We start from the raw sequence: 24,729 nt of genomic DNA, 5'->3' as shown, positions 1-24,729 counted from the left end.
ACCATTTCAGTCCCCGCCCCGCCCCCATCTGCAAGGTGACAGAGGAAGAAGATTTCGTTGTTTCTGAGGGAGAGCAAGCTGGAGTGACCTCTGGTCCCCAATCAGAAGAAGTCTGCAGCTAAATTATCACCTGGGCCTGATGGAAATAACATTACTGTAAACTGCATCCATGATATAAAGCTCTCCCAGTTGGAAAGCCAAGAGCTAAGCCGGAGCTGGCACTGGGTTTCTAATAAATGAGCTGGCTTGAACGCTGACTTTCTCTCTTTGACTTGTAAAAATGACCTAACAGTGAAAGAGAATTCAATAAACGTTTTAAAGATCACTCTTAAGTCCAAAGACTTTAACAATTTGACAAAACTAGAAGAAACCAACTGCTAAATCCCCACCTTCCTTGCCCTTGCCCCCTCCCTGGAGTCCTGGTGGAAGGTCCCAGATCACCAAGGAAAACAGGATTGATCACTGAGTACCTGGATCACTGAGGACTCACAAAGGACATGCAAAGATATTTGAAGACAAGGGGAGCAAATATGTGCCTGGTACCTCACATATTTTGTTTGAGTTCACCTACTTGGATTAGGTTCAAGAAGAGCCTATTAATCCCCTGGAGAATATTCACAAACAGCTAGAGGGATATACATTTTCCTTTGTTAAAACTTGTATCTGCATTCAAATATTGGCCTTGGCATTTCCTAAGTGCTGCCAGCCGCTTTGAATGTTACATCTGCACAGGAGAATGAAATCCTGTTAAGAAATACGATCACAGGTTGTAAAGAGATTATCGTGTTCCTGACCATTTTACATTTTATATTTTGAAAATCCCCCAACAGAACAGGTCACATTAAAATAGCAACTCTTTGTCAAAGAGAACTGGATACTTTTACTCAATTTATGGCGGGCAGTCCATGGGGGGAAACGTGTGCACATTCAGAAGAGTCTGCACCAGCTCACCCAACTAAAATATTTCTCTCTTTTTCAAAATCTGAAAACAGAGGATCAAAGTCTTTTATTTTTGACTCCATGTCTAAAAGTTGGTGATACAGTTTTGGTTTTGGGGCCACGCCCTGTAATACTCCTGGCTCTGTGCTCAGGAATTACTCTTAGCAGTAAATAGGGGACCATATGGGATGCTGGAGATTCAACCCAGATTGGTTGCATATCAGATAAAGGTCCTGCAAGCTGTACTATCACTCCAGCCCCAAGCGGTGAAGTTTGTGTTCATTAGACTGTGTGAGCTATTGGTGGTACCACCATGAGAATGTGTTAAGGGCTAAGTGACATCACCAAATGGACCAGGGAGCCAATGACTCAGGTGAGGTCCTAGAAAGAAAGGTTAACCTTCCCAGAGAGAGGTTAAAGGGGGTAGGTGGGCTTCAAGGAGCAGAGAGTGTGAGTTTCACTGGGATTGCAGGAGGAGGGAATGAGAGGAGCCCCCTCTGTCCAGGGTAAGGGGAATGGTTCAGGCATTCAAATGCAAGGAGCAGACTGGGGATCAGGAAGTGGGTGTCTAGGTACACCTGAGGGCCAGAAGCCAGGCAGTGGTGCTGAAGGAGGAAGCCAGGTGGGAGCCGGCATTTTGGGGTGGGTGGGGCAGGCATGTTCATGCGCAGAACCCTGATGGACCTAGTGCCTTGGGGACAGCCCAGCCAGTTCACACAGCACCCTGGTGTGCGTGACTGTGATAGACTCCCCAGCCTGAGTGACTGCCAGGAGGAAGGGGATATGCATGTGGACCCCTAGGACATAAAGGAAATAGTAAGAATGAGGAAAGAGAGCAAGAATCCATAGTTCCGAAACTCTGAAAGGAAAACAACGGTGCTCACATTTGCTTCCTAAAGGAATTTTCTGATATTAGAGAAAAATCTCCCACCAAAAATTATAAGAACAATGGGCCATGAAAACCTGAAGGCACCTCACTTCTCTTCCATCCTCTCCTTCCCCTCCATCCCTACCAGACTTCAAGGGAGGAGGCTGGGCCTGGAGGGGCTCTGAGGGCTGGAGCACTTGCTTTGCACGCCCCGCAGCGCAGAGTCCTGCTTAACTCAGCCACCCAGCGACCCTCAGGACACTCAGTCATCTCCACCAACGTGGCGGTGGGGGGCAGCAGAAAGTCAGACGCTTCGAGCCACCAAAGATAGGAAATGAACATGAGTGATGGGATGATGGAATAAATAAACAAGCGTTTGTTCTAATATTCTTCGTGGGAAAGGGCGAGAGAGGGAGAGAGGGATGGAAGGAAAGACCGGGAAGGTGGGGGAGGAAGAGGCCCAGAGATAAAACAGTGCAGGTGCGAGGTCGCCTCCACAGTCAGTCCCCTAAGTCTGTTGCGTCTTAGACGCCGCCTAAGGTTGCGTCTTAGGCGGCGTCTGGAAATACTCGAGAGTGTTGCAGGCGGTAGATGGGGCCCCGACAATTTGCATTTCTCACTGATTCCGCGCCCCCCACCACCTCAGGACCACCTTTAAGAGCTGTTTTTCTACCTCATAATTCTGGACAGATGCAGAATCTCAGGGAGAAAAGGCGGCTGCGGAGAGCCTGGGAGGGTGGGAGGGAGGGCACCAGACCGTGCTGGGCCGGAATTTGAAAGGGGGCTGAAGAGATGGTGCAGGGCGCTCAGCTCCCAGGGGCGCGCAGCCGCGCTGACACGGGGCACCCGGACTGGAGGGTTGGTCCTGGGCCCCCACGCTCTAGTCGTCGGCTCACACTCTTAGTTCGTTCATGGGAGCCTAAGAAACTGAGCTGGCAGCTCTGGCCCGGTCTCTTCTGAGCGCGATGGTTTCGGAGTGTCCGCGCCGGCCCAGATCCACGGGACGGGAGACGCCAGCAGCGGCCGCGCTTCCCGCAAAGGCCCTCCAGGGTCGGCGCTCGGGCCCGCGATGCCCTCGGGAAGGCCGGCCTGGCTGGATACGCACAGCCGCGGGCTCCGATGAGCCGGGAACTGGAAGCGGCCTTTAAGGGGTTACCCGCGTCTCGCTTGACTTCCCTGCAGCGCTGCAGGAGGAGCAGGCGCCCCCACCCCCAAACCCTGCGTTCGCCCGCCTGCTCCGCGCGGGTGCCCCGCACGTGCCAGAGCCCGAGCGTCCCACGTGCGGATTCCACCCGGCTTGGAAGCGCCAGGCAGCTGCCCTCAACCCAGGCCTAGCCTGCCCACCCACGGGGTGACCACAGAGCCGCCCCCCGAAAGTGGGTGGGCCACTGGTGGGGAGGCGGAGAGAACAAGGGTGCAGTTAGTTCGGACGCCCCGTCCACCTTCTCCTCTCCCGGAGTCAGGAAACGGAGTGCGGGAGCAGGAACTTGAGGTTGCTCCCTCCTAGCCCGACCCTGAGTTTGCCTCCCAGCCCGGGAAGGGTCCCAGGCCGTTAGTGCACCTCGAAACACCATCGTCGGGGGGGAAGGATGGAGCGCACAGCCCATGCTGGGGGCAGCTTCCCGACGGGGCTTCTAAAGCGGCGTGGGGTCAGATTATCAGCCCTGGCAAGAGAGGCAACCTTTCTTAAACGCTGTTCTTTCGGAACCTTCCGTGGGGATAGGGTCCCAGGCCTTGGAAATCTACTTATCAGCAACGGGAGCACCCGCGAATCCCAGCGCGGGAATTGGAAATCAGAAATAGTCGCGCGCCCGCTCCGCAGGTGTCAGATGGACGCTGGGCAACGGCTTGAGCCGAGTCACAGGGGGCGTCCCCGCGAGGGACCTTCCCCAAGGCCCCCCGGGTGCCGGTAAGAATGTCTTCGGCGTCCCAACAACCGGCCCAGGCCCTGTCCCCAGCACCCCTGCCACGCACACGTCTCTTTCCGAGCCGTGGAGGTAGCACGGCGCCCGGTCCAGAGCCAGCCGCACGCACACCTGGATGCCCGCCCGCCGTCTCGGTAACCGCCCCCGGCCGCCGCGCCGCGTAGTGCTCGGCCCGCGCCTCCAGGGGGCGCTGCGGCTCTTCCCGCCGGCGCCGCACGTTGCAGTCCAGCCCGCAGAGTGCGCGACCGAAACGTGCTTCTTACAAAGATGCATTTCTCGGGCTTCTGGTTCCAGCGCCTGCACCCCAAGCTCCGCGCGCAGGGCCCGCGATCCACTGTGGGTGTCTACGCGCCTTTTCTTTTCTTATGGCTGGAGCTCGCACGCCGCATCCCTCTCCCGGAGTCCCCCTGCCAGGCGCCCCCAGCCCGCGGGGCTGGAGCGTTAAGAAGCTCCGAGTGCAGGAGGTTCAAATGCAAAAGATCCCCGCCCCCCCAGAGCCCCGGGAAGCGTGGGGAGAAGGGAGGTGAGTCCTCGGAACGGGGGTCCCGGGGAAGAGACGGGCTTTCCATAATCTGTGCCTCCAAAGGCCCGCGGTTGGGGAACGCCCGTAGCGCGCGGTCCTAGCGGGCAGCTGGGGTGAGGCCCCCGGAGGTCAGTGTCCGCCACCTGCTCGCCGCTTCTCTGCCTGAACCTCCCGGGTGGGCCCGAGGCTAACGGGGGAGCCGCTTCGGCCCCCTCCTCCTCCTCCTCCTCCTCCTCTTCCTCCTCCTCCTCCTCCTCCAGCTCCCCGCGTGCTGTCCAGGCCCGTCACCAGAGGCGTGTCCCTTCCCTGCGTGCGGGCGGCCCGTGCCGCTCTGCGCCCCGATCAGTCTGTTAGCCATTTCCCTGGAAGCGTCCTTGGTGTCGAAAGCCCCGGAGCCGTGAGGACAGCAGATGACCGCGTTGGCGGAAATGTCAGACAAGCCCGCAGCGGAGCCTCGAGCCCAGCGCCCCGGGAGTGGGATGGGGCTCCGGGATTCCCCTTACAGGGACCCCCCAAGTCGCCGTGGCCGGGTGGCCTATCATCGGCGCCGGGGCCTGTCGGAAAGGGGGGTGCGTGCGGGAACTCCCGCCGATGAGGCTGCTCCTGGATGGGCCCCCAACGATGCTGCGCCCTGGGTGCCGGCTGAGTCGTGGGGCAGAATTTGGAGACACTCGGGGCGCGGCGGCCCCGGGGAGCCCTGAGTGCAGAGCGGCGGGGCGCCGGCCTGGCTCGAGCTCTAGCCCAGGAGGGAGCACCTGCTGGTGGTGGCCACAGGACCTGCAGCCGGCCGACCCGTTGCCCCGCCGCGTGGCCTCCCCTAAAGTGCGCCGCCCCCACTCTGATTCCTACCTTTTAAGCGGGAGTAGCGCCGGGCCGGTAGGGGCCAGACTGCGCGCTGGCACTCCGCGGGGCCAGCAGCGGCGTGAGGAACCCGTGGCTGGGAAAACCTGGACTCAGGCGATTTGCGGGAAGAGGCCGCGCAGCCCATGGGTGGCTGGAAATTCCGGCTCCCCAGCGGCAAATGCAGCCCCTTTAGCACAGAACACGCTGCGGCCTGAGCGCGCACGCGCACAGGCACCCACGCGCGCATCTCCCGCGCGCGCACACGCACGCACACGCGGTGTGTAGGTGTGAAGCCTGTCGCTAGGCAGTCGCATCCCCTTCGGTGTAAAGGAAATGAATGAGAAGCGCAGGAACATCCTTCAGGTCAGCACGCTGAGCCCCGGAGTGTTTGCACTGGGGTGTGAGAGCAGAAAAAGTTTCTACACACCTTTCAAATTGAGAAAAGCTGCGACAGGAACGAGGCGGTTCAACGAGGTGCAGCGTCGCCAGTGGAACCGTGAACACCGAAATGAAAGCACCCCTTTGAGGCTCACAGTTGAACCTTTGCAGGGCGAAAGAAACAAAGAAAAGAAAGAGAAAGAAAGAAAGAAAGAAAGAAAGAAAGAAAGAAAGAAAGAAAGAAAGAAAGAAAGAAAGAAAGAAAGAAAGAAAGAAAGAAAGAAAGAAAGAAAGGAAGGAAGGAAGAAAGAAAGAAAGAAAGAAAGAAAGAAAGAAAGAAAGAAAGAAAGAAAGAAAGAAAGAGAAAGGAAGGAAGAAAGAAAGAAAGAAAGAAAGAAAGAAAGAAAGAAAGAAAGAAAGAAAGAAAGAAAGAAAGAAAGGATCTGCTTTCTATCGGAGTTGTATTTCACCAAAGGAACGAAAACTCTAGCCACCTCAGCATAAATAAAATCGAAGGAATTTTATCTTATATGAGACAGTCTCCGCCAACCTCTCGCTCCCCAAGCTCTAATCAAGCCTCTGACAGTTTTCAGTTTCTCCGTGTTGTTTATCCTCTAAAGCTCCGGGCTGGGATTACCTAGATCTTCGGAGCATCACTTCCAACACTATCTTTTGGAGGAATACTTTGGAACTGCGCACGGCCTCTTGGCTGCAATAGTTGTTCTCTGTTTGGGAGACGAATGCAAACCCCCTCTGGCTAACTCGTCTGGGACAAAAGGCTTTTCTGCCCAACCCTAGACACACAGCTCTCAGACTGCTTACCACGAGGGTGTCTTTCTCGGTCTGTCATTCGGTCGCACACACGTGTGCCCGAGAAGCGCAGAGCGCGCCACAAGAGCATGCATCGGAGACAAGAACTCTGAGAACCTGGAAGAGACATCCTCGCACTTCAAACCCTTTTGTTCTCCCCTTGACTCAGCCGTGAAACTTAATTTTTGCTGGAAATGTAGATGTACACTTTCTGAGAAGCTAGTCTTTTCCTAAAATTTAAAAATGATTGTTCTTCGCCCCTTCCAGATGGACTTTTTTTATTGTTTGCCAATGGGTTGCAGATGGCCAAGCCTTCCACCAATCGGGTTAACTGCTTATGAAATGTACACGGGTTGATTACAGCTTAAATATTGGAAGAAATTACTCCAGGGACACTCCACATGTGTCTTTACGGTAATTATGAAATTAGTCAATTGTCACCTCTATAAACAAACTTCGTTTTGAAAACAGCTGGTGAAAGCAGATGACACTTTTGGTCACAATCGACCAAAAGTATGCGCAAAACTATATTTTTCTGTTGGGGAAAGGACTTTAGATATTGGCGGGTACAGTCTCCACGGGTGTTGGTTTGTTTTCGCTGAGTACTCTGACGGCACCCGGGGCCTCCATTCCTGCAAAGCGTGAGCTCTTACCACTGAACTACATTCCCGGCCCCAGTAAGGATTGCCTTCATTCGAAAAGATGATTCAGTTCCGCGTCTTAAGAAGTGGGAATTAAATTGAGTTGAACGCTCCAAGTTAGACCACAGAATGCCCTTGGGAGTTCGCCTGCGGGGCGTCCGGAGTCTGAAAACCAGTGGTTGGGTTTCTTGACAGTAAAAGGAAAAGTGGCAAGGAGAAGAAGGAAGGAGAGTGGGCGAGGTGTGTGCGCGCGCGCGTGCATGCCTGTATGTCCATGTGTGCGCGTGTGTGCGACAAAGCGAACTTCGGCTCGGCTGAGTCTCTGGAACCCAGAAACCGCGAACAAACCTGTGCCTTTAAGACTCAGTTGCTATCCAAACACAAGTAAACAGAGTGGACCATTAGCGGGCGCCGGGCGCGGAGGCGGAGTCAGGGCGCACTGGGCCCCGCGCGGTGGCGGGACGCCCGCCCGAAGGGGAGGCGGGGCCGCTACTAAAGCCCGGGACCCGGGGCAGCGAGCAGCCTAGGGAAGGGACGCGGCCGGGGACCGAGCGCAGCGTTCCCGCTCGCTGCCCGAGGGTGATGGCCCTGCGAGGCTGCAGCCTCCAACCTCACCCGAAGTGGGCGGCGGCGAGAGACTCTCGGGGGCGCGGGGGTCCCGGCGCGCGCTGAGCGCCCGGAGCCCGGGGTTTGTCCGAACTTCCACGTCCTCGCGACTCGGACCGAGGCATCGAGGATCCGGCTCTTAGGGCTGCGGCTCTCCGCCCGCCTCTGGATCATGTCCGCGGCTCCCGGGACTCCGCGCGGAACCCCAAGTTTGCCCGGTGGGGTCCCCGCGACCTTTCCCAGCGGCGCGCTCCGGTGCCCGGAGCGGCTGTGAGCGGCGCGGGCCGAGCTCTCTGCGCGAGGTGAGTGTCGGGGCCGGGAAGGGGCTGCTGCAGGCACGCCGAGGAGAGGGGTTCCAGGGAGTCCGGGGGCGCTCTGCGGCCCCCCGCGTTTGCACGAGCCCCGGGATCGCGGAAAGCTGCAGTCTGGTGGATGGACTCCCCGGGCTTTGTGTGGTTCACGCTCGCCCCGATCCAGCGCTCCACTCCCAGCCGACCAACGCTCTGCGGCACTGCTTTTAGTTTTGTTTTTGCGATACTGCATCGAAGCGCGCTCGGTCGGCTTCTCTGAGCGGTTGAAGGTGGCCAGAGATGCGAAGCCCGCACCCGCTGCGTGTTTCCGACCGTGTCCCCGCGTCTCCCTGGCGTCCCGGTCCCGGGGCTACCACGGCCCCGGCAGCGCGGGCCCGGCCCGGGCCACCCAGCGCCGGCCTCGCCTGCCCGTTTCTGGGTCGTTTTCCAACCTGTGCGGGCCTTCGGGGAAGAAAAAAAAATTCCCTCTCCCAATCCTCTGTTCTCCCAATCCTCTATTTTGGAGGAGAGGGAATAGAAAGCCAAGTTCCGTCCTACAACCCCGCTCCCCAACATACACACACACACACACACACACACACACACACACACACTCACACACACACACACACACACACACAAACTTTGAAGGGGCGTCTCGAGCTCTGGCCACTGGGAAAGGAGTTGCGGAGGGTAAGAAGTGGGGAGAAGAAAAGAAAGGTGTTTGTGCAGGGGCCGTCTGCCTACCTGTCCTTAGCAGAGAACAAAAGAGCGCTGGCGTTTCCCGGAGCACGGCCGAGGCGCAGACAGCTCCTTTCTCTGCTAAACAAACTGCAGTCGGGAGCCCAACGAGAAAACGACTGGGGCAGGGGAGCGAGGGAGCAGAAACTGAACCCAGATTATGCGGGCAGCGTCTTAATTTAATTAGGTCCTGGGGAAGGCAGAGGCGCTGCGAAAGGAGCAGGAACTTCCCGGCCGTTTTTCTCGGTTCACCTGGCCACTTTAAAGTTAAGATTTTTTTTAAATGAAGGCTCTCCTTAGACTCTCCGGGACTACAGCCTGGTGATGTATGCCCAATATGATTGTGGCTGGGGCAGGCTTTTGACTAGGCTGTGGATCTAAGGCATTTCTTGCAGAGACAAGTTTTACCAGATGACCCCCCATGTGTATATTATTTTTAGATAATTCAGTGTAATAACACCATTACTACAGGTCGAGGTTTCTTATCAAATTACTGTGTACCTTTTTTCTCCAGTGTTTTGAAAGTGCCTCTGAACTGAAATTAGTTATGTACACATTTTTTTTGACAGCCTGCGCTGCTAAATTTTTACAAACTTCTGTGCATGCCTGGAAATTCCCGTGATGAAGATTGTTGAAAGAAAACTAGTCTCAGCTCCATGGAAATACTAATGCCTTTTCATTGGTTTAAGTTCCTTTTCCTTGCAAACAGCAAAGTAAACCAATGGTCCCCTCCCAAACAGGATGGTGGAGAGATGACAGCGCCTGAGACGATCTGAAAACACAGGCTTGGCTCTAGACAAAACGAAAGTACTTTAGATCCTCTTCAGTGACTTAAAATATCTCTTGACATATATTTCTAGCAACTCAGCCGGATAGTGGAAATATCAATTCCCTCATTATTTTACAGCAAAAGTGTTGGGTGGAATTCAGGGTTGTTCTGCCTGTCAGACAGTTTCAGAAGTCATCAGTAAATGGCTTTGCCCTTCCTCTGTGGAGAAAATATTTGTCCTGTAACTTAAAACAAACAGGGATCATAAAACAGTTTGTGTGTGACACTATGACATGGAATGATATGAGAGTGGTCACGTTTTGGTGTTTTAAACCATTGGGAGACAAGGAGGCAGAAGGTGACACTCAGTTGCCTGCCCACCCTTAACGAAGGTGACACCAGTCATGGCAGAAGTCACTCCATGCATTTGGAATCGAAATCACAGGTCTTGGGATTCCTTCAAGTCACAGCCACACACACACACACACACACACACACACACACACACACATAGACAGAGAACATGGTGGGTGTTGCACTTTGCCTCCTGGATTTATTTCTAAGAACTTCAGTCCGGGAATGCACCCAAATAATCATTTTGGTTTCTTCTCGATGGGGGGAGGTTGCTTTTTTAACACCAAGAGAAAAAAATAATATTTTAAGCCTCTACAACAAAAAAAAATTTTAACACCCTCATTACACAGCAAACAGGAAATAAAGAAGGTCAAGTCATTTTTTTTTAGGAGAGAAAATGATCAGATGATCAGAAATATTTGTTCCAGTTCTTTTTTTTTCCCCCCTCTCTCTCTCTTTTTTCCCCAGTCTAGTCCAGGGCTTCAGTGGTTGCCCCGGAACCAACATGCCTCTTGATTTGTGGTGGGAAAGTTGATTGCTAATGGAGGTTTACAGTTTTGGTTGAATGGTTTGAACCCTCTGACAGTTACCCAAGTCTCATTAACTCGGGGCCTCAACTCCCAGACCGCATACCAGGGGCAGAAGCGGTTCATTAATAAATCCCTGTCTCCGAGCCTTCCCGACCACGGAGGGAGCATAGGTGTGGGCCTGGGTGAAAAAGATTCGGACTGACCAGAGCTCTAGGCCACCAAACGTGGCCCACTCCGAGCGCACCACCGGCCACGCTTCCAAAGAAGAGAATCGCCGCGCAGCGCTGGGTGGAGAGGGAAGTCGGGACCCACTCGCCCACCTTCGTGCAGGATTAAAAGCCCGGCCGGAGGGTGCTGGAAAGCAAACACAGAGCTGCGCGCCCAGCACCTGGGGAGCCGCCGTCCGAGGCCAGGCCCGGACCCGCCGAAGTGGCGGGAATTCCGAGGGGAAAGCGGGGGGCTGGCGGTGGGAGAAGGTGGCTCACCCTGCGTGCGAGTGGGCCCAGGCCCCGGCGGACCCGACACGCTTCCTCCGACCCCGCGCCCCAGTCCCCTGCCCAGGCGTCCCAGCGTCCGGCTCGGCCCGTTCCCCTCGGCCAGGTGGAGGCCGGCATCTCGCGCCAGGCGGGGAAGCCGCTCCGTCTGCGATCAGGGGCTAGGGCCGCGCGCCCCAACCATCTGGAAGGGATCTGGCTGGGGTGGTGGGAGGGGACGGCCCCCCGGAGAGGAGGAGGGGGCGCTCCCCGGCCCGAGCCGGCCCCCGAGGTGTCACTTTTCCTTCCTGTGGCCCGTCGGCGCTGATAAATGGCACGGAGGCCGGCCGCGGCCAGGGCCAAGCCCCGAGGTCGGCGCGCGGGGCGCTACGGGCCGCACCGAGCGCCCCCGGCCGGGGGCTGGGGAGGCGCGCCCCCGCACGGGCTCAGCCGGACCCCGAAGCCCCCGAGGCCGCGCGCCGACCCCCCCGCAGCCCACCCGCCACTCCCCGAGTTCGGGCGCGCGGCAGGGACAGAGACTCGACCTCGGCCTGCGGGCGTTGGCGTCGCGGGCCGTCGCGGTTGAGCGCGGGTCGCCCGAGTGGCTGCGGGGTGCGGGCGATTGCGCTCGGGGTGGCCTCGACCCAAATCCCAGTTCCGCGCTAGGCTCTCTCCCCGGCACGCGGCTCCTTTGCTCCGTGCGTGCCTGGAACCCTAATTTCCAGGGGGAGGCGCGCCCAGAGGGGTCCTCCCTGTCCTTGCTCCGAGGGGCTGAGCTCGGGTGGACTCTTGGCTCCCCTTTGGGTGGGCTTCTGCGGGCGGGGGGAACCACGGGCCTCCCCAAGCCGCTGTGCGAATGAGCCTGACCTTACCTCTCGTTCCCCCTTTTACCGTTTCTTCAGGGTTTTCTCCCGCGGGTTGTCGTCTCTGCACAGTCGCCCCACGCCCCGAGACCCGGCTCTGAGACCTGGAAGAAAGGGGCGGCCCTCTCCGCCCCCCAGCAGCCGCGACCATGGGGAGCAAGGCCCTGCCCGCGCCGGTCCCGCTGCACCCGTCCTTGCAGCTCACCAACTACTCGTTCCTGCAGGCCGTGAACACCTTCCCCGCCGCTGTGGACCACCTGCAGGGCCTGTACGGACTCAGCGCCGTGCAGACCATGCACATGAACCACTGGTCACTGGGGTACCCCAACATGCACGAGATCACCCGCTCCACCATCACCGAGATGGCCGCAGCGCAGGGCCTGGTGGACGCGCGCTTCCCCTTCCCGGCTCTGCCCTTCACCACCCACCTCTTCCACCCCAAGCAGGGAGCCATCGCCCACGTCCTCCCAGCGCTGCACAAGGACCGGCCCCGGTTTGACTTTGCCAACCTGGCCGTGGCCGCCACGCAGGAGGACCCCCCTAAAATGGGAGACCTGACCAAGCTGAGCCCGGGGCTGGGGGGGCCCATCTCGGGTCTCAGTAAATTGACTCCGGACAGAAAGCCCTCGAGAGGGCGGTTGCCCTCCAAAACGAAAAAAGAGTTTATCTGCAAGTTTTGCGGCAGACACTTTACCAAATCCTACAATTTGCTCATCCACGAGAGGACCCACACGGATGAGAGGCCTTACACCTGTGACATCTGCCACAAGGCCTTCCGGAGGCAGGACCATCTGCGGGATCACAGGTGAGTGCAGCTCTGCGGGTGTGGGAGGGGAGGACGCAGCCCAGGCCCAGAAAGTCTCGTCCCCAGGGGCCCTGCCAGGTGGCCAGGGTCCCTCTGCATTTCTCCAAAGCCCCTCCCGAGGCTGCTTCAAGAACAGCGCCCTCACCCCTACCAAGAAACAAGAAAGCCCAAAGCCTGCCCCGCCAGCCCCTTTTCTCTGCCACCTCCTGCTGTGGTCTATTAGATAGGCCCCCTTAAGGGGTTCCAGTCAGGTGGGTTGACTTGATCCCAGCTCCAGTCCACAGTTGTGGGGGAGCAACGGGAGCAAATGGTGGGTGGGGTGGGGATGATCTTCCTTTAAGGGCGATCCTGGCTGTGTGGGAATGGCTGCAGGACCTCCCCTTGACCACCACCTCTGGGCTCCCTCCCTCTGCTCTACCCCACCACCACCACCTGTCAAGGCCTCTTTCTTTAAAATGTATCTGGGGAGTTCTGGAGATGGACAGAATTTTAAAACACCGGCCACCTCCCAGCCATGACCTTAAATGCTGCACTCAGAATGGCAAGTGAAGTCCTAAATGGAGGGTTTTCATCCAGCTCAGATGAGGGGTAGGGGGGGCAGAGAGGAAGAATCTCATCTTCTCCGGGATCTTTCTAGCTGCTCCTCAGCCTGGGGGAACTTAGATTAGGTGCCCATCCTCAGGCTGATAAGAGACTCGCTATAGAATGAGTCCAGCTAAGGTGGACCTAGCCTGACGAAACATGTCGTGGCCAGTCAAAATCCCAAAGAAAACCCTCCAAAGCTCAGAAAGGTTCCTTGGGCAAGCCCTGGAGCTGGGAATCCGCCGAGAGAGCAGCCGAGTGGAGATAAGCGGCGGGGATGTCTGGGGACCGGTTAGCGAGGGTTAACCATCAACAGAACAGCCCCGCTGGGGGGATCCTGAAAACCTAATTAACAGGAATCCAGTTTCCTTGGTCTGGCCACCACTTTGTGCTGAATTAGTGTTCAAAGACCACCCTCCCTAGCGCGTGCCAAAGCCTTTTCAATGAAACCTTATATTGATTTTCAGGTATATCCATTCTAAAGAAAAACCCTTCAAATGTCAGGAGTGTGGGAAAGGATTTTGTCAGTCTAGAACTCTAGCAGTTCACAAAACTTTACACATGCAGGTAAGTTTGTTTCCTTGTTTGAACAAAGTGGCTGGTTCCGTTTTGGTTTTTTGGTTTTTGTTTTCCCTCTTGAAAGTGTTAAAAGGCAGGTCGTCCTCTTTACAGGGGCTGTATTTAAGTTCCGTTCCTAGGTGGGGAAGGCTGCTCCCCCACCCCTTTCGTCCTTTAAATAAATCTTACTGAACATGAACATTTTATAGATATTCTCCTTTTTTAAAAAATTAATTAAAAGTCCCTCTAGTTGAAAATCTAATTTTAGAATTATTACTTTTTTTCACCCAATCTGCCCTGCCTTTAAAAGCTCGGGTGTTTGGGAGGAAATCAAGGTAATTTGGATAATGGGGGGCCTCGGTGAAATCCCATCCGCATGCTCTCCCAGTGGCCTCGTAATTTGTAGTTTTCAGAACACTGAGGAATAGTTTAATTTTCCAGCAAAGAGGAGCCTTCCTCCTTAAGAGAGGATTAGAGTGTTTCCTCCCCCTTTTCCTGCCTCTGACATGGTGTTGAAAAGTCCGGGAGAGCCCTGAGCCCACCTCCGTCCATTCGGGGCCCTGGCACTTACCAATGGGTTGGCCCAGCCCGTGGGTTAGGGGCCCACACGGGTTTCTACAAGTGTTGTGTGTGTCCCCACCCCTCTCCCCCTTTGGCGGTGGTGCAGGCTGTGAGGTGCTTGAGATAGAAATCAGTCAGAAAGCTATTGAGAAAGGGTGCCGTGGGGGTGTGAAGGATTAATCCTTTGCCTTGCTTCACATCTGAACAGGAATCTCCACACAAATGTCCCACATGTGGAAGAACCTTTAATCAGAGAAGTAATCTGAAAACTCACCTTCTCACCCATACAGACATCAAGCCCTACAGCTGTGAGCAGTGCGGCAAAGTGTTCAGGCGAAACTGTGACCTGCGGCGGCACAGCCTGACTCACACCCCGCGGCACGACTTCTAGAGAAGCCCAGGATCGGGCCCCCAGGCCCGCTGCTCCCTCCCTTGTCACCACCCCGCCCTGGGGGTTCCCCCCACCCCAACCTCCCTCCACAGACCCCAGCTCTTCCACAGCTGCAGCCTCAGCTGCAGTGGGGTGGGGGGGGATAAAGTTGCCTTCTCAAGGACTGAAACTGTAGAGTCACGCTCTGTCCCTTCACCATGAGCATACGCTAGTTTCTTGTAGATATTCACAGCTCATTTTAGAGCCGTGGACAGAATGTCAAGGGTCTTTGGTTGTTTTGTTTGTTTTTGTATCTTGTTGGATGCACCTAGATATGGAAAATGGAAGCCAATTTTCTCTTTCAAGACTGTATTTTCAAAATAAAACTTCTCTTTTTCTTGTTTGTTTCAACCCTCCTGCAAAAGTGTCTTGCTGTTTAACTTGTGTGTGGACCCCACTTGCACCCTTTCGGATCCCCTCTGGGTGCTGGCAGAGCAGGCTGCCTCTCCCATATTCGAATTTGAAAGGTGGGTTCTTCATCTCCCTCCATTTTAGAGTAAAGACCTTGTCATTCTCTTACTGACACTCAGGCCCTCTGTGTGTGGTGGCATTTTGGAATCGGACCCTGGTGCCATCTTCCTCATTGTCGAAGAAATTGAAATGGAAACGCTGAGGTTTCTACCTTCTCTTGGTTGCTTCAATCCCTTGAGTATTGTTACTCCAATAAGAGTGTTAGGACAATCGTCACTACTACCTGCCTGCCATGACTTGAAGGCACAAGTGGGAAGAGGCATGAGAAGGGCGAGGAAAATTCTCTCTACTCCTTGACCAATTGTTAAAGTTTATGGCAGAGGAGTTCTCCTGCCAGTAGACTTTGAACAATGATTTAGTACCGCGGCAGACCGAGACTTTATCCTGTACATTGCGGAGGAGTCAAAATCCTCCTCCCAAAGCGGGAAGGAAAGCACCCCCTCAGGAAGACAGGAGTAGAGAGGTGAAATGGCTAAGTCTTGAACAAACTATTCCATTCCATGGGTGGAGATCCTTTCTTCTAGAAGGTTTGGGTTTCTTTGTAAAGCAAACTGAGGTCACTAGCAAGGTTTCCATCACTGGTTGGCCCTTTGCCCCTGAGAAAATGCCAGAAGTCCAGGTTCGCACTCATGCTTTGGAAGGAAGCGTTTTACACTTTTCCAAGTGACTCCTAAAACGGGGAGACACTGGTCTAAAGAGGGGAAGGAGAAACTGCAGGTCTGAGGGGGGAAGGCTTTAAGAAACAGCAGCTTGCCAGCAGAGGCTGGGAGGAAGGAAGGAACCCCACTAAATTGAGAGGAATCAGAATGTAGGGCCCAGGTCTTAGTGGGTTCTCATAGACTGGAACACAGCACCACGGGACAAAGGTATTCTCATTTTTTTTTCCTGTGGCACCTGCAAGTCCCACAGGAATCCTCTGGGGCCTCCAGGGTCAAGTAGAGGCAGGAGGATGAGATTCAAACTCTTGTCAGTGTCTTGTTCAATCACAGTTTATGAGGAAACCCCAGAAAGGTGGCCTGGCTCAAAGCTACCTCCGTTCTCAGGAGAGCTGGCAGGAGCTCTCAGGAACTTCTCAACATGCACCAGATCCCTCCAGCAAATAGTCGACTCATATTTTGTGTGGTAAATGCTCACAGAAATGCGTTTCCCAACATGGGATGGACACAAAGGGTTCACTGACCAAGGGGGGGAAGGGATGGAGTCTCAAGGGATGTGTGTGTGTGTGTGTGTGTGTGTGTGTGTGTGTGTGTGTGTGTGGTATTTAGAGGAATGAAACTGTTGTTTGTTTTCTTTTGTTTGTACAGAATTAACTCAGTGACCTCCCTACCCCTACTCTCTCAAGATCCTGCCTGCCTTGGCACAGAAGAGTTGAATACTTTAGGGCAGGGTTACACATTGACTGTCCCCAGAGCTCCCCTAATCCTGCAGGCTTTTTCCATGTAGTCAGTCTCACTGCCCCACCCACTGCAACTGCCTCCCAGCGTCATGGCTGCATGGCACAGGGTTCAGAGGAATTATCAGAGAATGACCCTTGCTCGCTATCAAGCACAGGCCGATCCTCGAAGTCTAGATCACAGGGACATGCAGATAGGCAGGACCTCTCTATCCACTTCAGCATCAGGAAGGGAGGACAAACAGAAGACAAGGTGGAGGAAGCAGAGCCCGTTCCTAAACGCTCACTATTTCACTGTTGGATGGAGTCACTGCTTCAGCCCGGGTTTCTGTGCTTGACAGGGGCCCAGCCTGTGTGAGATCCCCATGATTCTCACCATCAGTCTCTGCCTTACGTGATCACACTTTTAGAATCTGAAAATAGTATTCAAGTGTGATGTTAATCCCTGTTTCAAAATAATCTGTCCACTTTTTTAACTGTTTTCCCCCTCCTGCCCTCCCCGAGGACAGTTCAATCCAGTTCCACCATGATGCCAATAGGGTCTGGCTTTGGTGTAGCTGTTACCTCTGTCATGATTTCAGGTGAACTTTTAACAGTGGGTCCTGCCTGAGCCACATTCGGACCTGTGTTCCCTCCTCTAGAATGTCCAGGTATGCAGGAAATGAATCTTGGGTGAGACGCACTTGTGAGGCACCTTGGGAAAATCATATCTGTATCTTAAGAAATTTGTCTGCCAAGGGTTTTTGGTTGGGTTTTGTTTTGTTTAGAGACAAGTCATTATTTGAGTTTTAGATTAGCCAGTGTATTCCCTCATCATAGTCAACTCATGAACCCATACCTCTGGAGAGAGGCCAGAAGTGGGACACATTACTAGTCATAACCGCAATGCTCAAGAACTTCACATTCAAATATTGAGATGTGTCTTTAATCTTATTTTGTCCTCTGTGTGTGGAATTAAAAAAAAATTTTTTTAATGGGTGACACTGTCATCTACTACCATGTTAAATTATAACATATGTTTGCATGCAGGTCTGCTAATATTGAAATGTTGGTCATTGTAGCAATAGTACTTTATAATTACAATAATTAAAATTCTATTTACACAGGCACAACTTTTTACATTAAGAGAACTTTCTAAAATTTGATTAGGGCAAAAATGAAATCTTTCATTTTACTTTATTTATTTGTGTTACTAGGCATTGAACCCAAGAAGCCACACATGTGAGGCAGAGGAAGAAAGGGAATGAATGCTCTATACTTGTCTTTAAATATTTTTAAAATAAAGAACTATAAAAATATTCTCTTAAATAGTCCTAACTGGACTGGTAGTAGTCAGTGAGGACATCTAAGGCAGTAACTGGAGTTTCTTCATTTTGTCAAATGTTTGCATAGGCACTGGAAACTCTTCATTTAATTAATGTTTAATCAGGGACCCTGGTCACAGTTTTGCTACTCCAGGGAGGCATTTAGAAGACATTGGGTCTTAAATATTATGAACAAGGTAAACTAGATTTATTTGGATTTAATCCTACATAGCTTTATAGAAAACTTTAATACAAGAAAATTAATACTATAGCAGAATAGACTGTCTTTCTTATAATCAAAGCAATTTTAAGAAACAGGGCTGACTTGTACATGGGGGTGGGGAGATTATCTGTGTTCACCACTAGAAGTATATTAAAACCATAGTTCCAAATTTTTCCTTCCAAAGCTTAACTTGCCACTGATAACCACCTCTGCCGACAGCAATGAGCAATAGAAGGGAGTGGAGGAGAGACAGAATGATTAAGCTTTGATGACCTGAGATAGTTCAAGTTCGTTCCTGTTTTCTTTAAATGTTATTATTGCTTGTTTCCCCCACTCCCCCACCCCAACACAACCAGTCTTACTATCTAAGCTATGTAACATTTTTTTCTCCTTAAAACTGTTCCAGACCCAAAACAAACAAATCCTGATAGTGCAACCTGCAAGTAATACATGCCATCAACAAGAGGGAATTGTTGAATTATAATGTTATCTAATTAGGATGCTTTTCCCAGAAAGAAACTAAACCTGACCAATGGGGACTTAAACAATTGAAAATTTGTTTTCCTACATAACAAAAGCTCCAAGTATAGCAAAGGGATGTGTAATTAATTGAAGTGACAAAATGACCATAACTTATCAGTTATTCCAGTGACATATGTGAGGGGTATAACCATAGATCCCAAACACAGACTCAACAACACTGAAAACAAGAGATCTAAGCTGCAACCACTGAAACTGTAAATGTGCCTGTCAAATTGACAGGTGGGGATGGGGTGGGGATTGGGTTGGAGAGGACTATGGGAACACTGGTGGAGGGAAGTTGACACTGGTAGTGGGATTGGTGCCAAAATACTATATGCCTAAAACTCAACTATCAATAACTTTGCAAATCAGCATTCTTTAATGAAAAAAATTAAAAATAAAAGAAAATTAAAAGCTATAGCCTAGTTCTACTTTTCTTTCATCTTCAGTGTGTAGATTAACAACCTTATGGCCACAGGTTAGCGGCAACAACTCCAGCACCAGCTCTGGTGCTTCCTTCTCACGCACATTCCAGGGGCAGTAAAAGGGGTTATCTCTTCCTCCTATCTCTACCATAAATCCAACTTGTGGGCTTGCCCGGTACCTAATTGGCCAGAATGAGGTCACTGGCTCCTTTCTCAGCCAATCACTGATGAAGGCAATGGAATTCTCCCAGGATGGACTTAGACGAAATAAAATTTGCCTTTTAAAGCTGAGTTCTGCTAAGAGGAAGAGAAAAGAATGGACTATTGTGAATATTAAGCTGGTGTTTAAAAAAATTCCTTTCTACCCGATAACTTTGTTGGGAGATCCTCATGCTACAGGAATATAGGGTACTTAATGATATGTGCTATATTATTCAATCTATAAAAAATACACAAAGGGCGTATTTTTTCCTTCTCCTTTCTCATTTCAACTTTTACAAATGAGTATTTGTAATGTTTCAAAAGGAAATGAGTAACAAATGCCATTTTAAAAATCTAAAATAAAGCCTTACTTGCCTCATTATTCTCTTTTTCCCATTTTGCTTTACTCTCTGATCAGTCTTTGCCTGTCTCACTCTCTCTTCACACATCCTTCAGGTCAAAACCATTTCTTTCATTTAGTTGTCTTCTCTTTCTCCTTTCCTTCTCTTTCTTCCTTTATTTCCACTCAAATCTTCCTTGGTCTCCCCTTTCTATCTTTCCTATTCACTGGGTTTCTACTTCCCGGTTCTTTGTATTCCTCTGTGTAGTAAGAGCTTCAATAATTTTTTTTACTGCATTGTTTTTCAGATGTGAGCATTAGAATTATCCAGTGTATTTATTCCTAGGCCTTCTCTAATCCAGTGGGTTAACTGAAATTGTCTAGTGATAAAGCCACAGGGTCCTGCATTTTAATCAAACATTTCAGGTAGATCTCAGGTGTACCAGAAACTGAGAGTCGCTCTAGCCTTTGACACATTCATTGTCTTTATCTCCTCCATCAGCTATTGACCCTGCACCTACCCTAATAAACATAAAACGAATCTTACCCTACTTTACTTATTTACTTACTGTCCTTGAAGTAAGGTTTCTCTCTGCTTTAATTCTTACTACTCTCCCAGGATCTCTTCATTGACTTTTCTTTCCTCTGGCTGCAGTTCCCAAATTTGATTTTGTACATTAACAGAAAGATGTGACTGTGCTAGCTCCCCTTTTTATTCCTCTTTATTCTCTAAATTCACTCACTCAATTCAGAGAGGCAGGGGAAGGGAACGTAAGATGAGAAAAATCAGAGCTAAAGACAATTTCTTTCCAATTGTCCCCAAATGACTTGTTATTTCAACTTCTGCGTGAAGAACATTAATTTGCTGAGTAATGCTTTATGTATGGAGGTGTGGGTAGATGCTGGTTTTCATAGCAGATCTAAATGGACACTTAGATGATTTATTTTGTTATTACTGTAATATTTCAGAGGAGGAGGTAATTTTTTGGTGGAGAGACCCACCCAAGAATATGAAGTCAGAGAAAAATGGGTTTGCTTTTATTAACCTCTGGGATTGTGTATGAACAAGATACTGAAACTTTTGGTGACTCAATTTCTTACCTGTAAAATAAGAATTTACACTACACAATTGATAAGGACTTTTCTAATTTGTGGCATTTATGCTCGTCACTGAGGTAAGCCTAAGTGTATTCTTAGATAAATATTGACTTCATGAAAGCTAGACAATACTAAGTTGTTCTTTCTTTCCCTGAAATCTGCTTCCTCTATATCTTTTTGCTTGTGTATATGGTGTTGGAATTTGAATCCATAACATCTAGAATCAGGGTGAGCCAAGCATGTACTCTGTCACTGAGCCACACACCTGATCCCTGATCCTCCTATAAATGTTTTTTTGGTTTTTGCTTTTTGTTTTCTTTTTTGGGGGTCACACCCGGAGATACATAGGGTTTACTCCTGGCTCTGCACTCAGGAATTACTCCTGGTGCTGCTTGGGGGACCATATGGGATGCTGGGAATTGAACCCAGGTCGGTCACGTGCAAGGCAAATGCCCCACCCGCTATGCTATCACTCCAGTCCCTATAAATATATTTAAATCAATAAGAATAAATATGAATTTACCGATTAATTTCTACTTGCAATTATCCTAAGCTTTGTTTTCCTAAAACTGTTAGCATTTTGGAGTTCTTTAGAACAGTGTTTCTCAATCTCTTTCTAACAATGGTCACCTTCTGACCTTGTTTTTTTCAGTGGCCCTCCTGTCCTATTGCTGTCCCTCTAATCTTGAGCTGTGTCACCCTACTCCATTTACAGGATTTTTACCCATGTCTCCCCTTCTTTGGAATAGCCTGGTGGCCCACAGGGAGCACAAGGCCTTGGGTTGAGAAACACACTTCATTGAAAGGAATATTTTTAGCTAAAAAGGAAAATACATAATACTATTCTTTAGATAATAAAAATGATTATGCTTGTTTAAAAAATCCAAACAATGCAAACATGCTATTTGTACTAACTTTACAAAGTCCCTATTTCTCCCTTCCCCACTCATGATCCTCTTAAGTTAATTCTTCAGTGGGGAACCCCATGAACATGTCTGATAGAGTTTGGAGAACTTTTGCTGTTGACATGAAAATAGAAGCACAGACTTCAAAAGAAATACATACCAGGAGGGTCACATACATTTTCCTCCCCTCCCCCCACTTCCCAGTAAAACTCCAGCTAAAAACAGAGTCTCTTCTGCTCTCATAAACATATGCATCCTCTTTGGTCATAGAGGGGGCTCTCTAAGGACTCTTTTAACTTGAGGAGTAATGAATTCATTACTTTCATTAGATTTTTAGCTCGGTGAAATCCCAGAATCATTCTCTTACTTAAATTATTCACAACATACCACTCTTGCCTGACATTTCCAGTCCCTGAGCTTCAGGATGGCAGTTCAGAGAGTGCCTGAGGGTTGTGAAGATTCCTCAAGGTGTGTCATATTAGGTTTTACATGAGTGCACACTGATATCCCTCCCTGGCAAGAACTGAAAGATCCAGTGCTTAAATCCCCTGGTGACCCATTATCCATGGATCATTGACAAGACAGAATGTAATAGCTCCTGTCTTTTGACCAAGGCAAACTTCTCAGGAAAACCATACTGTGCAGGCCCTCACATATTTGATCTCAACAAGGATATTCATCTAGGCAAAAGAAGCTACCGTAAAGCTTCTCTTTAGAGAGAATACAAATACTCTTGTATTTTTTAGTGTATTTTCATATCAACCAAATGAGGACACATCTATTGAAATATAGTAGCGATTGCATTGCACACACAGAAACCAAAGCTACTTTTCTCATCACCTACCTTTCCAAATAGATCATCTGACCTTCAGGGCTAAATAAATTGCACAAGATCTAGTATTTGGAACATCATGTTGGGTAAACAGATATTTTGCCTACATAAGGGCAGGGTTAAAATAGTAGTTCACAATGGGTCACAATGTCCTATTTTCTCATTGTTTTCTATCATCTCAAAAGTCAAGGCTTCTTTGCTTCTCCCTGGGGGACAGCTGGGGGCCCCGGCATGAATGCCAAGGAACTGATATGCAGGGCTCTGCAATATTTATCACATGGCACCATGCTTTTGCAACCCCACAAATTGCGGTGCTATGATGTAAATGTCATTAAGTGATGAGATGACAGGACTGGCTCATGATTTCACGTAGTTCTGATCTAGAGTCATCTGAGAGCTCCTGGTCTCATGTTAATCTTTTTGCCCCATTTCAACCTAATTGAAAAGGCAGAGCAACTGAAACATAGAAAGAGACTACTTTTGACTAACTTTATTTACTGCCTTCACTAAGAAAAGAACAAAGGAAATAACCATGGGAAAATAGGCCAGGGAATGAGTTATTGGGGCATAGATTGATGAGATTAAAGAAGTGCTTTCTTTCAGCCCAGCAACCCCACCAGAGAAACTCAAGCAAATCTTCAGAATACTGCTTGAAATGTTGTTTAAAATAGAGAGTAAGTTGGAAAGAGCACCAATGTCCACTCCAGGGAAAATGGATAAAGAAATAATTAATGTCCCCAGATTAGGATACCATATAGTAAAAATGGGTCATCATTACATGGATCAGCAGGGATTAATCTCAAGCACAAAATGTTATGCGAAAGAAAAGCAAGTTACAGAACAAGTATTTATCATTCACATAAAATTTGAGGACATGATGTGTAGGTTATATCAATACAGTTAGTACAAAACAAGTACAAAACAGTTCTTGAAAACAATAGACACCAAATTCTGGATTATAGTTGTCTTTGAGGACAAAAAAAGAAAGAAATTAAGACCTGGTACACATTGAGAGGAGCTTCCACTGAATTCATGATATGTTATTTCTTTAAAAGCTTCCGAAGCAAATATAGAAATGATTAAGAATTAACAAAACTGAGGGCTGTGTTCTGGGATCTGCATATTAGTCTCTAGACATTGCATATGCTTGGAAATTTTTAGAACAAACTTATTATTTCAGAAAAGATTCAAATCTCAGAGTCAAAAAGACTTTGAGAGTGATCTAATAATGCGAGTTTAGTGAGTAGCTACTGTGTGATATTAGAGATACACTGGTGTCTTAGAGAGCTCAGGTCACTACACCCTCAAACACCCATTCTACTGGAGGAAAACCATATGAAACACAAGCATGAGAAAATACAGAACCCTATTAATAAGGATCACCTGGAGGGATCCAGTTCAATTCGGGATGAGGAGATTAAGACACAGAAAGGGTTTAGTGATTTTTCTCAAAGTACAAGCCAGTTCTAGAAACTTCTTTTCTCTTCCTGCCTGCCTACATGCTTCTATTTTTACCAGGTCCCTACCCAATGTAATGGTATTCCAATTGTTTCCGATTTAAGAGTGTCTCATTTGTTTTGTAACCTTCTCCAAGACAGGAGACAAAAGATGCAAACGAATCTAATGCAGACACTTGGAATGTGCTTTTGAATTATTTGGAGCATTTTGAACATGATGTTCAATTTACACAACTTTCTTATTAGGTAAGTCTGCATTATCTTCACTTACAGGGTGAAGAAAGAGAACTGGGGGAGTAACTGGGATGAAGTAGATTGCCCAAGGCTGTCTGGAAATCAGAGTGACAGGCTCCCGATCAGAATTCAGAACCAGAGCAATCAGGGGCAAATCTTGAGTCCTTTCTGACCTTATCTTTCAGGGCTATTTGCTGCATTTCCACACCATCCCTCTAAAGCCAACAACCTCGCTTTGGAAAATTCTGTTATAGTGTTACACAAATCAAGTTTTTTCACGTTCAAAGTTGCAAATTTCCTGGTTAAAATGTCCTACTATAAAAATACTGATGTCCAGAAGTGCACAAAACCCTTCTTTCCAGATACTTTCAAATAATGCTCCGGGAAATCATTTCCTGGGTTCTAACTATCCATCTAGCATTTGGAAGACACATTTCTTTTTATTTATTTATTTATTTATTTTTATTTTTTTTATTGAATCACCATGAGAACAGTTACAAAGCTTTCCAGTTTGTCTCGGTCATTCAATGATCAAACACCCATCCCTTCACCAGTGCACATTTCCCACCACCAAGAACCCCAGTATACCCCCCATTCCACCCCTCCCCCTGCCTATGTGACAGATGATTTCCACTTTACTCTCTCTCCACTTTGATCACATTCAATATTTTGACAAAAGACCCACCACTATTATTTGGAATTTTCCCCAACAATCAGACCTGCTGAAAAGGCATCATTAGATAATTTGTTTTCTATTGCTGGTTCTGAAGAGCATATGATGATTTTGGATTTCTGATATTTCAGTAATAAGTCTGGAGAGATTTCTGAGAAAAGC

General features: G+C 49.7%; 1 protein-coding gene across 2 annotated transcripts; it reads left to right on the top strand.

Moving 5' to 3' along the window:
• Positions 1–7,762: 7,762 nt before the first annotated feature.
• On the top strand, positions 7,763–14,450 carry OSR2 (odd-skipped related transciption factor 2). 2 transcript variants are annotated; one of them, XM_004619884.2, is made up of 4 exons: positions 7,763–7,835; positions 11,593–12,358; positions 13,408–13,507; positions 14,268–14,450. In XM_004619884.2, exons 2-4 carry the CDS (start codon positions 11,703–11,705, stop codon positions 14,448–14,450), a joined length of 939 nt encoding a protein of 312 aa, XP_004619941.2. In that variant the 5' UTR covers positions 7,763–7,835; positions 11,593–11,702. The 2 variants fall into 2 exon arrangements, with proteins under 2 accessions (XP_004619941.2, XP_004619942.2); XM_004619885.2 differs by lacking the exon at positions 7,763–7,835 and having other exon boundaries at positions 11,703–12,358; positions 14,350–14,424.
• The last annotated feature ends 10,279 nt before the right edge of the window (positions 14,451–24,729 follow it).

Source organism: Sorex araneus, chromosome 2 (assembly GCF_027595985.1).
Source record: "Sorex araneus isolate mSorAra2 chromosome 2, mSorAra2.pri, whole genome shotgun sequence".
Taxonomy (NCBI): domain Eukaryota; kingdom Metazoa; phylum Chordata; class Mammalia; order Eulipotyphla; family Soricidae; genus Sorex; species Sorex araneus.
This window is presented reverse-complemented; position numbering and strand designations above follow the sequence as displayed.

What these genes read in the sequence shown, in the direction of transcription:
- OSR2 (XM_004619884.2), top strand. Translation starts at nt 11,703, where the DNA reads ATGGGGAGCAAGGCCCTGCCCGCGCCGGTCCCGCTGCACCCGTCCTTG. An exon ending in GACCATCTGCGGGATCACAG is followed by an intron (nt 12,359 to 13,407) that starts GTGAGTGCAGCT and finishes ATTGATTTTCAG; the next exon opens with GTATATCCATTCTAAAGAAA. An exon ending in ACAAAACTTTACACATGCAG is followed by an intron (nt 13,508 to 14,267) that starts GTAAGTTTGTTT and finishes ACATCTGAACAG; the next exon opens with GAATCTCCACACAAATGTCC.